This window comes from Accipiter gentilis, chromosome 11 (assembly GCF_929443795.1).
Source record: "Accipiter gentilis chromosome 11, bAccGen1.1, whole genome shotgun sequence".
NCBI lineage: Eukaryota > Metazoa > Chordata > Aves > Accipitriformes > Accipitridae > Astur > Astur gentilis.
The window spans coordinates 35,908,698-35,924,721 of NC_064890.1; the positions used below are offsets into that span (position 1 = coordinate 35,908,698).

The window sequence follows — 16,024 nt, forward strand, 5'->3', positions numbered from 1 at the left end:
TAAATGTATAGTGCATAGTCTGAGCCCTCTATTCATTTCTACAAAAATACCAAGCGGTACATTTCTTTAAAAAGAAACTTTAATGTTCGAGCTATGTTTAAACTGTATTAGCACAATAAGCATCTTTTAAGGGGGAAAAAAGTGATTATTTCTTCAAACATCTGCTTTTTAAATCTACTTATTATTCAGTTATGTAATCTTTTTTATTGCTTTTCATTTACAACAGTATGGCTTAGCAGACGAAGGAAGATTTAAACGGTGATTGAAAAGTTAAACTTGAAAGTGAGAGGCAAATATGGATAATTGATACCTTCGTTATGATATGAAATAATTAATCTCCTTTGTAAGCAATATATTTCTTCCGAGAGATCTTGGTATTCACTGAAGACCAGCGAGACCAGCTTTGTCCTCACATTTTGCACAACACAGATGTGCAAGTGAACGTTCTGCTGAGCCCTCAAAACAGAGCGTGGGCGTCACATTTTTATAGGCTTTGTATCAAATATCACAAACAGCTCCCAAATGCATGAGCCAGTCCCTGCTCACATAGCTGAAATGGCTTTTGCCATCTTGCCCTTGACATATGACAAAGAATGTGAAAAGCTGCTGGTTTTTCTTGTCTTCTAAAGCATTTGTGTCCTGCACAGCCCTTCCTGAAAGGGCTCTTCTGTGCCACCGGTTACAGTCGCTCTCTTATTCCTGCTCACACTCTGGTCATTTGCCTCAAACAGAAAGATATAATCCAAAAATACAGCCGGGAGATTGTTAGCATATTATGATAATGGTCTTAAATTTGGTTTAGGGAACGTATAGTCTTTTGTGGCTGATGGTTTGTAGGTGCTAAGGGAGAGATCGGAGTAAATATTCTTGTGGGCTTCCTGACTTAACATCTGTTACGTAGTTACTTCAGGAAAGTAGACTCGGGGATCCAGCAGTCCTTCAGTGCATTAACGTGCGTTAATGTATAACATGCTTTTGGCTGGGTTACAGTACTTAAACAGCTTAATCTTCCTTCTGCTAAAAATTAAAAATAGGCAAGGAATATAGGCACCTGCTGGCGTGTAAGCATTGCTTAAATAATTATAGAAGCTGTTAGATTTGAAAAGACATTTGTGCATGGCTAAAAAATGTATGATGGCAGGCAAACAGCTGGAATTTATGTAGATTCCTATATGTTAAGGTATGAATATGCATTCTTTTATGAGACTCCAAAACCAAGTATATATGTGCAGATGTCACAAGAAAATGTTTAACCGGCTGATCAGATTGGAAGGGTTCCTAGGTAACTTAGGTAGTAAGCTTTAACTAACTTTATGGCTTATGGTACAATTAATATTTCCCACATGCACAAATTTTAAATCAAAATACTGGAATATACTAAAAGAAAACCCCAAATTAAATGGAGCTGTGGTGGTAAATACACAGCATTAACTTAAGGGAAACATCTCAAAGAGAAAATTATGTTTAAAGGAATTTTAAATTCATAATAAGTTCCCGATTGAGGTCATTCAATAGTACAGAGCTCAGACCCGTCAGACAGCTTTGTCTTTCCTTTGGTGTCTTCATCCACTGCCTACCTAAATTAATACATCCATATTTGACCTCAGCTAACAGGTCTCTTAGGGGAGGCTAACGCCGCATGCTTTGATCTGCAAAGCTGTAACTTGGCTTAAGTGCCACCGTTAAGACCTGCAGAGATGCAGTTTTCTTGGTCCTGGTAAGGAACTGTCTGCAAAATGAGTTCCCTCAAAGGAGAGGGAAACTTGCCATTTCTGGACAACCCCCAGAAAACGTGACCAACCACCCACTAAAAAGAAACCTCTTCCCCACACCCCTAAAAAAGGAAGAATCTGGCTCATTTTCCTGTCCTATGGGAGAAGGAAGGAAGGACTGATGGAACAGTATTAAAGAATATTGGAGTCAGTACTCTTTGGGAGTGAATATTAACAGCAGAGCTCGTCTTTGTCCTTGATTATGGTTGGAAAACCTTGTCAGTGCTGTGCAATGCAGTCTTTTTGATCTATAATTTTATTAAAAATGCTAACAATGTAGCAATATTGCACAACAATCTTTTTTAATGCCATTACTCCCTTTCCAACACTTGATAGTCTGCTATGTGTGGATTTACCGCATCTTTTTCATTTGGTCTCACACCTATCCTTCTGGCTTTTCACGCTGTCTTTGTTTAATGAGAGCAGAAATATTGCTATCTCCATCATAACTGAAGTATTTATCTAAGGGTAAAATTCAAGGTGCTGCCTGTAGTGAATAAATCTGTAAAGAGTGTGGTCAAATATTTCCCTGCTATGATGCCTCTTTCCCACATTTTTTTCTAAGGATCAGCAAAGGAATATTTTTCAGTAAGGCTATGGCAAGGCAACGTTTATTACAGCAGTAATTTGGGGGGAGGTCAGAATGTTGACAAATACTAACCCAATTTTTCGTTTACAGTTTTGTAAATACTTCCATTTCATCACAGGAAAAAGAATTTGAAAAGAATTTTAAATATCATTATTTTGATATCTTTGAAGCGAAATACTGGTATTGCTTTTAGCTATGGCAACAATTTTTTTTTTTTCCTCAGAAAATTGCCTTAGCTTTAACTCATTTTCAAAAGTATAAATATCATTTGATATTGAGATGAAACTTTTTGCTTTGAGTTAAACAAAGAGTTCCAGTTAAAAGGGACTTTTTTGACCCGGAGAAAATAGCTGTATCGTTCACGTATTTCAAAAGGGCTTTCTTTCTAATTCAAACACGAGCCAAACTACTGATTGTCCAAACACAGCTCTATAAATAAAAAAAATCGTGATTGAAGTTATGCTTCAGCATAGTTATGAGGACACAAGTTTATTAAGACAGGAGAAGTAAGCATGATATATTTGGAAAGTGCTTGGAGTGTAATTTGTCCATCCTTCATGTTTCACTGCTTGCTCCATATGGCCTCAAAGGACGAAGCCCACCACGCCACTGCTCTGCTCAGTGGTCCCCCCAAAATGGAAATAAAGAAGCGTTAGCTTTCTCCTAATGCAAGCTGTCGGTGAAACGTCTTCGTGCTTCATAGGTGATTTAAAGTCTTTTAATGAATCTCTGGGCTATTGTGTATCTGGTGGGCCATTCCGTGCTGGGGATGTTGGTTCCAATATCCAGATAGGCTCAAGCTGCAGCTCGGTGAGCAGCAGAGCTTGATCTCCCGTGCTTATGTGTGTGTGAGACAAGCCTAACGCTTCACTCTGAGCATCCTCTGCCTTCACAGTACAATTGCCACCCTCTTTCTCCTCTATGCCCCCACCTACGTGAAATGGCACAGCTGCCTGGGTGAGAAGATAGATTGCTTCGACTGGTGAAAACCAGGGTGTAATGGTCAGTGTCTGTGCTGCCCGGACAAGGAGCCTTCTAGGAGCTTCCCCGGGCTCCTTGGGACCCAAGGTGTTTAATGAATGCACAAACCGTAAGATCTAAACATCACTCAAATCTTTGCCCTTCAGTCAAGTTATTGTCAAACTGACCTCCGGATTCACAAGCTATTAGAAAAGGCGAGCGGGCACAGGGCAACGCTGTTGTAGAAGCTTATTTCCGTAAGGAGCTAAGCTCAAAATTGATCGTTCGGCATATGCTTAAGGCTTTTGTTGTTGATATGCAAGTAGTAATTAACATTTACAATACATCCCTAATAATACTTTAAACCTTCAAGGTAATTCAAACAGTGGAGTCTAAAATAACACTGCACCTATGAAAATACACTTTTAAACTTGGTTATATTTGGCTTTGTCATGGAGTTTCTGGCATTTATTCCTTCAGATATTTATAAAAAGAGACTTAAAACTGTCACCAGTACAGTGAATGATTTGCAGTGAAATCAGATGCAGAGCTTGGCATCCCACTTTATGCCAGGTGCCGGCTTTATCTTGAGTTTGAAATATATTGCTTTTTATTATGTTTTTTTTTTTTTAATTTTATTTTTGAATTGGATAAGTTTAGTTATTGCAAAAGCAAGACTATTCGTAATGGTTTGGGCCAAATATAGTGCAGTCAGATGGTATGCAGGTTTACCTAAAGAGCTTTGACAACCTCTTAATCTTGATATGTAGCACACCGTCTATTCTAGTCACGGTCGTTTAAAAAACATATAATGCATGTCATGCTAAATTGCACACTAGCTGTTTGTTTAGTATGGACGTAATTACACCATAAATTGAATTGCGGTTGGAACTGAAAAACAGACCTGTAGCAATATTTTCAAAGTTTATAGGTCTTTTTGCTAAACCGCATCTTAGATTTTCCCAGACACCCTATAGTCATCTTACTGCCCATTAACACTCCTTTCTGCATGAGGTAAGGGAAAACGAGCCTCAGGGGCCAGTGATTTACATTCCGATTTGACAATATTTCTAAGTCTATGTGTAGTTTTAAGTAGGAGTCCAGGACATGCTACTGTACTAAGGTCAGTTATTAGTTTGCTTGTCTGGAGATTCCTCCTGCTCTGTGGAGTTTTGATATCTGTCTCATACTTGAAATTCTTCGGTCCTTGCACTTTCAAAACTTCCATTGACTGAGCTCAGTATTGATTGCTTGTGAACTGTAACAATCCCTCTTGCTTGTCTGATGTCTTTAATCTTTTTATCCGTCTCCATGACTAATCAATATTTATATTGTCGTGGAGGCAATATATCCACATCCAGGCTCATGTGTCTGCAAACTCACAGAGGGTGTTTGTAAGACAAATTGGTGAAGAAACAGCTAAACGATTTCTGGGATGGAAGAGGAAAGCATTCCAACATATCCTAAATACAAAGACATGTGTGATCGAGTTACCTGTTACCTGTTAACGCATTTTCTTTCTACCAACAGGTCCCATAAGCAGCATTTTGGTGAATAAGTATGGTAGCCGGCCTGTGATGATAGCAGGAGGTATCCTGTGTTCATTTGGAATGATTGCTTCTTCTTTCTGCAATAGCGTCCTGGAACTTTATCTATGTATTGGTGTCGTTGGAGGTAAGAGTCTTGTTTGAAAGGTATTATTATATTATATTATTCTATACTATATTATTCTATATTATTCTATATTATATTTTTTCTAATACTGTTCTACCAATGAGCCTTACTGATCAAGAATGCACTGTGCAAAGCATTGTACAAATGTAAACCAAGAAGGTAGCAAGATCAGTTCATTTCAGCTACCTGAACTATCTAATCCTTTAAATTAGCTGGTATGATATAAATTATTTCTTAGGATAATTCAGGAACAACTGATGATTTTATTCGATAAATGCTGTATGTATTTAGTGTTCTACACTGCACTGTAATTATGGTATAAAAACTGATTGGCTTGTGACAGCACTTATTACAGTCATTTGTGTAGAATTTCATATTCATTCTTTTAGCTTTCAATCATGTTGCACTTCAAACGGGGTGGCAGAGGCTAGCAGAACTCTAGTAAAAATGCGAAAGCTAGTACCAGCTTTCTGTAGGTTTGTAGATACATATACTCTCACAGAAAAGTATAACAACTTCCAGCTCAATAGCTTTCTGTTAAAATCCCCCAGGGTCAATCCCCAAATAAAATTATTCATATATCATCAAAGGCAGGGATATTGCCTAAGGCAATGAACAACAATGATCATAAAGCCAGTAAATTAAATAACCTGCTTATCAAAAGTTGTGAGGTGTTTTTTAAACTGCCTCCTCAGAATAAGGAAGGCAAGATGAAATATTTGTAGGTAATAAATGAATGGGGTAATACTTGTTCCTACATTCAAGCTCGTCTTGTTTTATGTTGGAACTAAAGGAGTCCTTCTTTGTTCAGTGATTATTTCTTAAAGCTCTTGTTTTTTACACCCTAAACTGGAGGCCCACTGAAAGGGTGGGTGCTCTGCTCCGATGCATGTCCTCTGCAACACTTCCACCTTTAGTTGTGACTTCCATACCTGGGGAAGTGGAGCTGAATGTGCTCCGAAATAATTAGCCATCTTAAGCTCCACTTTTGTATACAAGTTTGATCTTAAATAGAGCTGGAAATAAGAAATGAGGAGATTAATGCATTTAAATACACCCTGCATTCATTGTAGCTGAGGTGACGTTTAATAACTTTTGTGAAATGAGCCAAGAGAGAATCGCATTATAGCTTAGTAAATATAAAAATGGTGAGTCAAGGCCCTGATACTGTCATTCCTCTGTGGATTCCCCCGTCTCTATCATTGCTGAAACACAACAAGGAGTTTTGGGGTTTATTGCAGTGTTACGGGGGGAAATGGCAGACTGCCATCATGACACAGTCTTGTGTTAACACACATAGACAGCCACGAAGCTGTATTTCATTCCCTGATGCTAGTTGGTTTCTGTCTTTGTTGGAAACCACTGGATTAGATCTTGGTCATTTTAAAAATAACTTGAAAGAGGTGTGATATGTTTTTCAGTGCATGACCTGCAATAATACTGTCTTTTATGTGTTGTTTAGGTCTGGGTTTAGCTTTCAACTTACAGCCTGCCTTGACCATGATTGGCAAGTATTTCTATAAGAAGCGTCCCATTGCCAATGGATTGGCCATGGCTGGAAGTCCAGTGTTTCTGAGCACATTGGCACCTCTCAATCAATTCCTCTTTAATGCGTTTGGCTGGAAAGGAAGCTTTCTCATTCTGGGAGGACTTCTTTTGAACTGCTGTGTGGCTGGGTCACTGATGAGACCTGTTGGACCGAAAACAGTCCCTCCTGTGAAAAAAGATGTTGAAAAAGGCACAGGAGATTCTACCTTGCACAAAAACAACAAGAAGTCTTTTTGGCAAACTATGAATAAATATCTAGATCTGTCCCTCTTCAAACACAGAGGGTTTCTGATCTATTTGTCAGGAAACGTCATTATGTTTATCGGTTTCTTCGCTCCAATAGTATTCTTGGCTCCTTATGCCAAGCACAAGGGAATTGATGAATATTCTGCTGCTTTTTTGCTATCTATCTTAGCTTTTGTAGACATGTTTGCTAGGCCTTCAATGGGACTTGTAGCAAACTCCAAGTTTATCCGGCCAAAGATTCAGTACTTTTTTAGTTTTGCTGTCTTGTACAACGGCGTCTGTCATATCTTGTGCCCTCTGGCAACAAATTACACTGGCTTGGTGATATATGCTGTATTTTTTGGGTTTGCATTTGGAATGGTTAGCAGCGTTCTTTTTGAGACATTGATGGACCTCGTTGGGGCTGCCAGATTTTCCAGTGCGGTTGGACTTGTCACCATCGTGGAATGTTGCCCTGTGCTCATAGGCCCTCCTCTAGGAGGTAAGAATCTCTTTTATTTCATTTTTTCAGACATTACAGCATAATCATGCGATTTAGCATTGAATTAATACAAACACTGTTCTTAACGTTTAATGTTTTCGCTGTGACTGTAGCATCAGTTACCTTTGGGCTTTAACAGCTGCAGATCCACACGAGAACCTAAAGGCATACATTGCACGCTTGTGCAATAGATAGATTAAGAGCATTCTCTACTGGCCCACCAATCCAGGTGATAAATGTGTGTTTTCCTGATAGCACGTAGTGCTAACTTTGCAACCTTGATTTACGTGTATTCAGCTCCAATTTGCTCTTTGCCAACACAGTTCTTACTCTCTTGAATGGGTCAAATCCGCCGGTCAGTTGTTGTGAAGATCTCACGGAGCGGCTTATAGTTTCTCTAACCTAGTGGCAGCAGGAGGAGCACTCGCTTAAAATTAAAATAGCAACTTCCGTTTGTCTAAACGGAGAGGACTGGCATTTCCAGAGAGAAGAAAGTGGCAGGGAGGTGCCAGACAGGACAGGGGCGTGCTCAGCAGCCTCGGCAGGGCGCAGGCATGGTGGGATTCCAGCACGGTGCCATGGACCGTTGCGCCCTGTCGCGAGTTGACACCACCGCAGCCGGTCCTTCAGCCTCTTCTTAGAGCCAACACATACATGTAAGGCAATTCAGAGTGCGAACTGACTGAAAGATGGCAATGTTGCCAGCTTCACTCTTTTGAGTGTAACGGGAGCTTAAAGGGAGCCTGGGGGTATAGCTTGGACTAATTTCATAACTTTTGGGCCTCCAGCACCCAAAACGATGAAGACTCTTGCCCAAAGTTTTTTTGTTTGCTTGCTCTTTAGTCAGTACTTAGTAATGCTGTTAGTAAGTTTTATAATCTTAAGGTTTCTGATGATATAAGAGACTAAAGAAATAGATGCTTAAATCTTATTGAAAAGTATTGGTTACTTGTGTATGTGTCTATTGCAGTGTAAGCCCAACAGTATGAAAATAAAGATAGTGAGATTACCGGCCTTGTGAACGTACACTACACCCACACAGACAGTGCCACAAAAGGCAGCAAGATTATGTGTGTCCAAAACCATTTATACATATCAAAGTATTTTGAGGGTTAGTCAGTATTTCTATGAAAATAGCAATGTCGAGTGAAATTTTAAATATGCGAAAACAAATCCTCTCACTTCAGTGCAATAATATTTGTCCAAGTGCATGTTTAAAGGTCCTCAAGATATTCCATATTTCCCTCAACTTGTAACATACAAATTGAATTTGGTAACGGCAGAACAGCATCTATTCTCACACAGACTCTTCCTATGCCATCTAGTGGGGGGAGGGAGCCTGGGACCACCAGAGTCCAGCCTCTTATGTTAGGTTCTGAAATCAGTATTAATATTAATTCTAAAGACAGTAAATCTAATATTTATGGAGCAATAGCAAATGCAACTCTTTACTTTTCAGTATATTTGCTTTGCGGAAGTTTTGAAAAGCATGTGTTTGTGCTATAAAAGTAAGAATAATTGATTTATCATATTAAATAGAGACACCAAAGGGGACGAACATGTGGAAAAGCTGAATTCCAGTTTTGACTAGTTTATATCCTTTAAAATATTATTCTGAAGTAATGTTAATGCGGAATTTCATTTTTAATCATCAGTTTTATGAGACTGCTCACTGATAATAAACAGTAAATTGTACTGTTTACACTAATAGGTGAATTATGCACTTGCAGTCCTATTTGAGTTTTTCCTAATACGAGGCTGGAGAAATAAAGAAAAAACTAAACCAATTTAATGGCTTGTAAATGTGTATTAGGTGAATAGGCTGGCATTATGGCTTCAACCCAGTAAAAGCATCTAAATCCATACTAAATTGAAGCGCACAGGTTATCCTGTGAAATTCAATGACAGCGTAGCATAGTTCAGAGCTAAATACTTGGATACGTACGAATGTTGATTTGGGAGTTGGGAAAATTTAGAAATAATGGCTCATAAAGTGGAAGGACAGTTATATTTGGTTTTCCTTGTCATGACCAAATTAATCTCAGAGGTGTGGATGAAATTTTTAGGGGCAGGCTTCATAGTTTAAAACTCAGCAGTTGAGCTTGAAAGCTGAAGGGACGAGCCTTTCTATCGCTTTCACCAGTCACAGGAAAGTAAAAGTGAAAAGCAGGCAGCTGAAGCGCAGTGACAGCAGCCTAAAAAGGCACATACCTCTTCATCCTCTTGTCTGTATGAAGCCTCCGTGAGTGTCAGACAGTCACTCCAAAACAATAGGAAACAAAATTAGGAGGTGAATAAAATAATAAGGCTATGTAGGAATGAAAATGAAAGAACTAAAAAACTGTCTGTCATTATTCGTTAAGCTTTACTTGCTTTGTTCTTCAATATTTTATCATTGTCGGTGACTCCAATAACAATTGCTACCTTGACTAATCCAGATTTCGTTAGAGTTCCTCTATATATGCTAGACAATTTGAACACGTTGAAAATGCTTTTCTGCTCCAACTTCAAAACCAAGCAATATATAGCTCTTTCTCCGAGGGAAAGATCTAAATTGTATTGGGTATCCTATTCTAAAGATTCAGTTTCTCTCTTCTCGTCTTTGTATTTCAGGCTGGTTAGTGGATGTTACCGGTGAATACCAGTACATGTATTTTGTCTGCGGAGTGATTGTGATTGTGGCCAGTATCTGGCTGTTCATTGGCAATGCCATTAACTACAGGCTTTTGGCAAAAGAAAAGAAGTTAGAAGATGAGAAGCAGAAAGCGCAGAAGAATGCTGACTCAAAGGAAGCGGAACCATTAACAAACAATGAGAATGAAGATGCTGCCAGCAGAGCAGATAAAGGTCTTGAAGATCCTTCAGAAAGAGAAACCAATATTTAATCTGCAATATAGCTCAGAAGGCCACATTTATGACTTCCTTTAGAAATATGTCTTCAAGACAGAGGCCAGGTTTTGTGGTAATAATGATCAGTCACAATATTGGATGGGAACAGATTTTTGCCCCGTGGCAAGACTCTAAGTTAAATTACTACCTACCATTTATTTATTTCAGTGATACAAAATTGAGATTACAGAGGTAGGGACTCCATGCAAATGAGTCCATCAAAGTATGAGTCTGGAGAATCAAGAGTCAGGTAAACCAGACTATAAAGCCTTCCAATGAAAAACAGTTTTGTGTCAAAAGTATATCTAATGCAAAAGTATCTCCTAGTCTTATTTGGGAAGATACTTTGTGTTCATCTTTAGAGAATTGTTAAAGTCTGTTGAAATAATCTGCCCAAACTGTACTTACCACTAATATTAAAAAGACTATAAGCTCAAACATTTGTTTCAGAAGAGACAGAGTACCTGAGTGAAGCACACTGAAACATTTTCTCTTTTGTATGCCCGCTAGATCAAAAAGATACATTGTGTCTGTATAAACAATTATAATATGAATGTAAAAGTTAAGGCTAGAAGATGAACAATTGGTGGGCACCATCTCTAAAATACAATAAACAGCTGAATTACAATATATTCCAGCAGTTGTTTCCTCCTGTGATAGCTGACTACATTGTACTTCAACATATACATTTGAACACAAAGTACGTTCAGACCTCACTAATTCAAACTACGCTAAAATCTGCCTGTACATAAGAAGATTTTAAACCAAGATTTACATCGCTAACAAGAGTGGCAATTAGTTTGTTTGATTAGGTAATCCTGTATGGCTGAAGGATCTGGGCTGTGAAGCCTTCTTCCTAACGGGACTAGATTCAGAACCTGTTACGAAGTCAAAAAGATACTCACCCTTGGCTTTTACGGCCTGAATCAGTTTCGTGGCAATGACTTCAAAGTAGATGCTTGGGTTTATTGGCAAGTCACTAGCTGGTCCGCTGTGAGGAGATTTAGGGTCTAACTTCAGGTCTTTGCAGACAGGTAACTTCATACCAGTTCTCACCTCCCTTTCCAAAGTATTTAGTGAAAAGCTACTTCTTTTTTTTGTAATGCCAGTTCAAGCAAAAATGCTGCAAGGCACATTGACAGTGCCAGTCTGGAACCTTTGTACTGATGTATCATTTTTGTGCAGGATATTTGGTCTTGTGTCTACAATTTCACACAGACACTCATATAAATCAAAATGTACATAATTGTTCCTCTTCCTTTAGGCAAAAGAAAGCATAAATCTACAATTTTACTTTGCAGAAATGATTTAGCATTGCACTTGAAAGGTAAAAGTGCAAGCTTCTGAAGGTATTCAGTGAAAATATTTCTGTTCTATTTGTAGGTGAGGAAAGGTGCTATTCGTTTTGGAGAGATGTATATAAATGCCTCAGAAGTTGTGAAAATTAAGGGTCTGATTCATAAAACATTTATGCCCTGTTTATGCAGGATGCACATACACTCAGTTCCAGGAAAAGAATATCATTCATTTTAGCCCTCTTTTAAATCTCAAAAAGTTGCAAATATATTGGACAGCTAACTGTGCTAAACACACTTTGAAGCACCAATAACGAAAGAAAAAAAAAAAAAGTAAAATCTAGCGGATTTTAAGAAAGCCATTTCTTAAGAGTAGTGTTCAATACTATTATTTTCAATCTTCTTCTAAAAATTTTGGTAGTGCTTGCGTCTGTTTTGCTGGGTTATCATCTTATATACTACGAAGTTCCACAGTAATGCTGAGCTTTTTCATTATCTCAGCACCGTTTTGGGGGACAAGCATCACGAATCTGCTCACAGCATGGTACAGAAATGACTACCTACTTTTTACCTAATTATATGCAGGAAAAGCAAACATCTTCTACAAGTCCTGTAATTTTATAGGCACATCAGCAACAAAATATGTGCATTTCAGAGTTTGGGGAGAAAATACGGGTTAAATGCTCAGATTTGAGTGGTGAACTGTGTAAAGGAGAGTAATTTTGTCCCAGTAAAATTAAAGTTCCTCTCCTAGCCCCCAGCTTCAGAGGAGAAACAAAGACACTGCTCCTCCTTCCGAACCGTAGCCCTGCCAGCAGCCCACGAGGTAAAAGCATTGCTCTGTTTCTGGCTATACAAACATACAGGGTGATTCCAGGATCTGAGAGGGCCCTACGTGCCCAGAGCCAGAAAGTGATTGAGTTTCACAGACACTAAGCTTTCATACAGTGAGCAATATCAGTTATAAATACTGGATTGTAAAAGATGAACTGAAATTTTAGCTAAAGAATAGTCATCAGGAACATCACTCTGCTCTTGACAGCAAGCGGTAGCAAGGCAGAGGTTATTTGAAAAGAGATTAATATAGAGGCTGAACCAAAATGGCTGAGGCAAAATTCTAGGTGCTTATTATCTCTTTGCAAAAAACAGCGTCATTAAGAATACAGGGTAGAAGACAACAAGTGTCAACTTTGGACTTAAGTCTGCTGAAAGTTGCTGTTGAGTAGATAAAGGTCTCAGGAAACAGATGATAAAAAGGGGCTTTCAGGAACAATGAAAGCAACTTACCTGTTTTATGCAGGATTGGAGAATACGATGCAACATGGCATAAGAAATAAGGGAAAACCAAGGTTCCTCGAGCCGTAGACACACCTGACCACCAGGAACAAAAATTATGTTGCTATCTTAGCCGAAATAAAAATTTGAATAAACACAACCCTCTGCAGAGATACTACTCTTTCATCTCTGGTCAATTATGCTAAAAAATAACGGGAATAAAAGAGCTGCTTTATCACCACTCACAAAGTGCAATTTTTAATCCCAGAAGGTAAAATGATGTAGCAGGCAACTGGAGCAATATAAAGTAGGAACTGAGGCAAGTGAAACATTTCCTTACACCTCCTTCATTACTTTTCCTCTTATTACTAGCAGCAAAATAAAAACCATCAGAATACTCTTGATATTACTGAATGTTAAAGAAGTTAAAATCCAGAGATGAATGAAGAAAATTGGAACCATATCTATGCAAAAACTGCCTGGAATTAAAAAACTGTGTCTTCCAAATAACAGGTCCTAAAGGGGCAATTGCCTTGTATAGGTAGCTCTTATTTCTAAAAGTAGTAATAATAAAAAATTGCCTTGAATCACCTCTATACTGAGCAGGAAAGTAGCAAAATGAGTATAACTTGCCTTCAAACCCCTGAATATCACTCTTACTGAGTTGTAATTTATACTGCAAATCATTTCATCATTTCGTTTCTGCTTTCAGGATAAGACCCGGGTATATACCGTCCCGCTAAATTCCTCTGGTTTCTTTTAATTACCTCGCCCTCAGTCCGGACCAGTGCACGGTCAGGACTAAGAGATGCCCCAGCCCTACGATGAAGAACTGTACTCTCAAACTTCACGACATGCCACACGCATCTGTTACGCGCTATGGAGTCTGTGGTCTCCCTCAGTCAGCTCAAGGAAATCCTTAATTGGTCTTAATCTCACTTATACTCATGTATACTTCATCCTTTTCACTTCTCTGCCGCAATATCACTGAGCCTAATTACCATCTTGCCCTTATTTGAGCAATCAAGAAAAATAATGCCAAAATTTTAAAATTAGTAGGAAAGGGGATAACATCAATAATATTTTTCCTTTTTAACATCAAGGTTAAATTTCAAGTAGTTTCAGACTACGCATCCGGATACTTTTATCTCTTTAGAGGTTTTTGACATCATACTCACTAGTAGCTGGAGAGTTCTTCTCTATTGCCCTTTCCAACTCCAGAGAAAGACTTCTCACTGATAATTCTCAGTACTTTTTCAAGAACATATCAAAATTCCACCCCTCCCACCTCTCCCTATTGAACTGTGGTTGCAACCGTTGCCAGTTCCGTATTTCCATTAAGTTCACAAAAGCATCTTTTTATATGAAATCCTGTAGCATAAGTAGTCAGACTACAATGCTTTTATTTCAGGAGTGTGATTTGTGAACTGTTTCGGCAGAGTTAGGAAAGTCTTATTTTATCTTCAAAGAGATTTTTATTTTTTTTTAATTGTGCTGTCCTTATGAGAGGGAGTTCAACTTCTTGCTGAAGTGAATGGCAGCAGTTTCACTGACATCATGATTCAAAATTCACATGAATTTTAACGGTCTTCTCGCAAATCATCATCTAGCGTGCTTAGAAAATATTTGGCGGTGTGTACCTAATTGTTACTCCCCGAGAACTCTCGTTCCTCTTGAAGGTTCCCCACTCCCACCCCCAAGCCCATTCTCCATTTTGATGTACCACAAAGAATTTGGACCTGGAATGTAGTGACTTTTTTTCTTAAATGCTTTCTTGACATTCTCTTTCCTCAAATGCCTAAGCAACGTTTTTCACACGCTATTTTCAGGTCTGGATGGTTGTGAGTGTTAGTGGGGAGATATTATGCAGATGGATGATAAGCTACAGATGCCACATACAGCCAGATTGGGGGCAGCCATCAGGATTTCACTAAACAAAGCCAGCGACCGGTTTTATAGATGAACATGCCGTAACCGATAGCGACATTTTTGCCTAGAACAGAATTGAATCAAGGCAACTTTTGTTAGTTTCTCTATAGATGACTATTTTTCTACTCACAGAGAGGAATATAAAGGAAGTTTTTAAATAATTATTTTCAGAGACGACATATCAATTTTAACAAGGCTCTCTGGATTTTTTTGGGGAGAGGGTGCTTTTCTGATATTTGTGCATATATATATTGAAAGTGTTTGCACGTATTATCACTTTTTTGATCACAATTTGCATAAGCATTGCTATGTAATTTCAACATAATTTGCATGTTGTTGTTTTGGAGTTCAAATTTTTCTCTTCATCTACCTCTCAATTGAAGTTTGGAGACTTGCACGACCCTGGAAAAATACAGTTAACAAGAAGTATAATGATAAAACCTTTACAGACTATTAGAAAGTCTCCCAAACATTTGAAGCTACCTACAGTTCTATTTTTAAGGCAGTGCATATTTATGACCAAATTCTTTGTATCAATTGGCATAGCTTTATTAAGTCTAAAGACTTAACCCATACTGGTGTAGTTTTTACATCACTGAACTGGTATAAAAACTCAACGTGTCATTTAGATATCCAAAGTCTACTGCCCTTTCTGAGAGATACTGGCCTTCCTTTTTTCGGGGTTTTTTTTTTTGGTTGGTTGGTTGGTTGGTTAGTTGGGTTTTTTCCATTTCTGAGTTAGTGGAATTAAATGGAAACACTACTTAGTTGATATATCAAACCAGTTTTAAAAAGTATTACAGAACACTTTGCAATTTGCTTCCCTGAAAAAAATGTTTCTTTGGTTTAGAAATAACACAGAGCTCTAGTTGCTTTCCCTTTTGTGGGGCAATTGAGGGAGATGGTCACAAAATGTTGGATCAGGGACAAGGTATAATGATTGTTCTTCATATGCTCTTTACAAAACCAGAGATGATGATTGTTTATTCAAAGATATTCTTCTTTTTAGTCTGCAAACCATTCCTGCCTTCTAGGACCTAGTACAAAGTCTACCGAAGCCAACATAAAAAAAAACCCTATCATCAAAGAGCTTTATCAGACATTGGAGGTGATGTGCCTTCAGTGGAGGCTTCAGCCTTATTTTCTCCATATCAGAGCTCAGGAGTATCAGATATAACACAGCAAATGCAGGATTTGCTGCAACTGGCAAATTTAGCTACACCTGCATAATATTCCTAATGAATCAGTCCCTAAATTAACGCACAATATGTATTATTTTTATAGTCTATGTAAATAGAAAAAACCAAACACCATAAACTCTGAATGTAGATTATAAAATATAGAGGATATATTTAAATAAATATCT

At 38.2% G+C, this 16,024-nt stretch overlaps 1 protein-coding gene across 3 annotated transcripts in view; it reads left to right on the forward strand.

Moving 5' to 3' along the window:
* The window catches only part of SLC16A7 (solute carrier family 16 member 7), an 81,426-nt gene extending 66,082 nt beyond the window's left edge, over nt 1-15,344 (forward strand). For all 3 annotated transcript variants that reach the window (XM_049814164.1, XM_049814163.1, XM_049814166.1), the window contains exons 3-5: nt 4,852-4,995; nt 6,458-7,270; nt 9,884-15,344. In XM_049814164.1, coding sequence (XP_049670121.1) covers nt 4,852-4,995; nt 6,458-7,270; nt 9,884-10,155 — 1,229 coding nt within the window. In that variant the 3' untranslated portion in view covers nt 10,156-15,344. The remainder of the gene's footprint in view (nt 1-4,851; nt 4,996-6,457; nt 7,271-9,883) is intronic.
* Nucleotides 15,345-16,024: the final 680 nt, after the last annotated feature.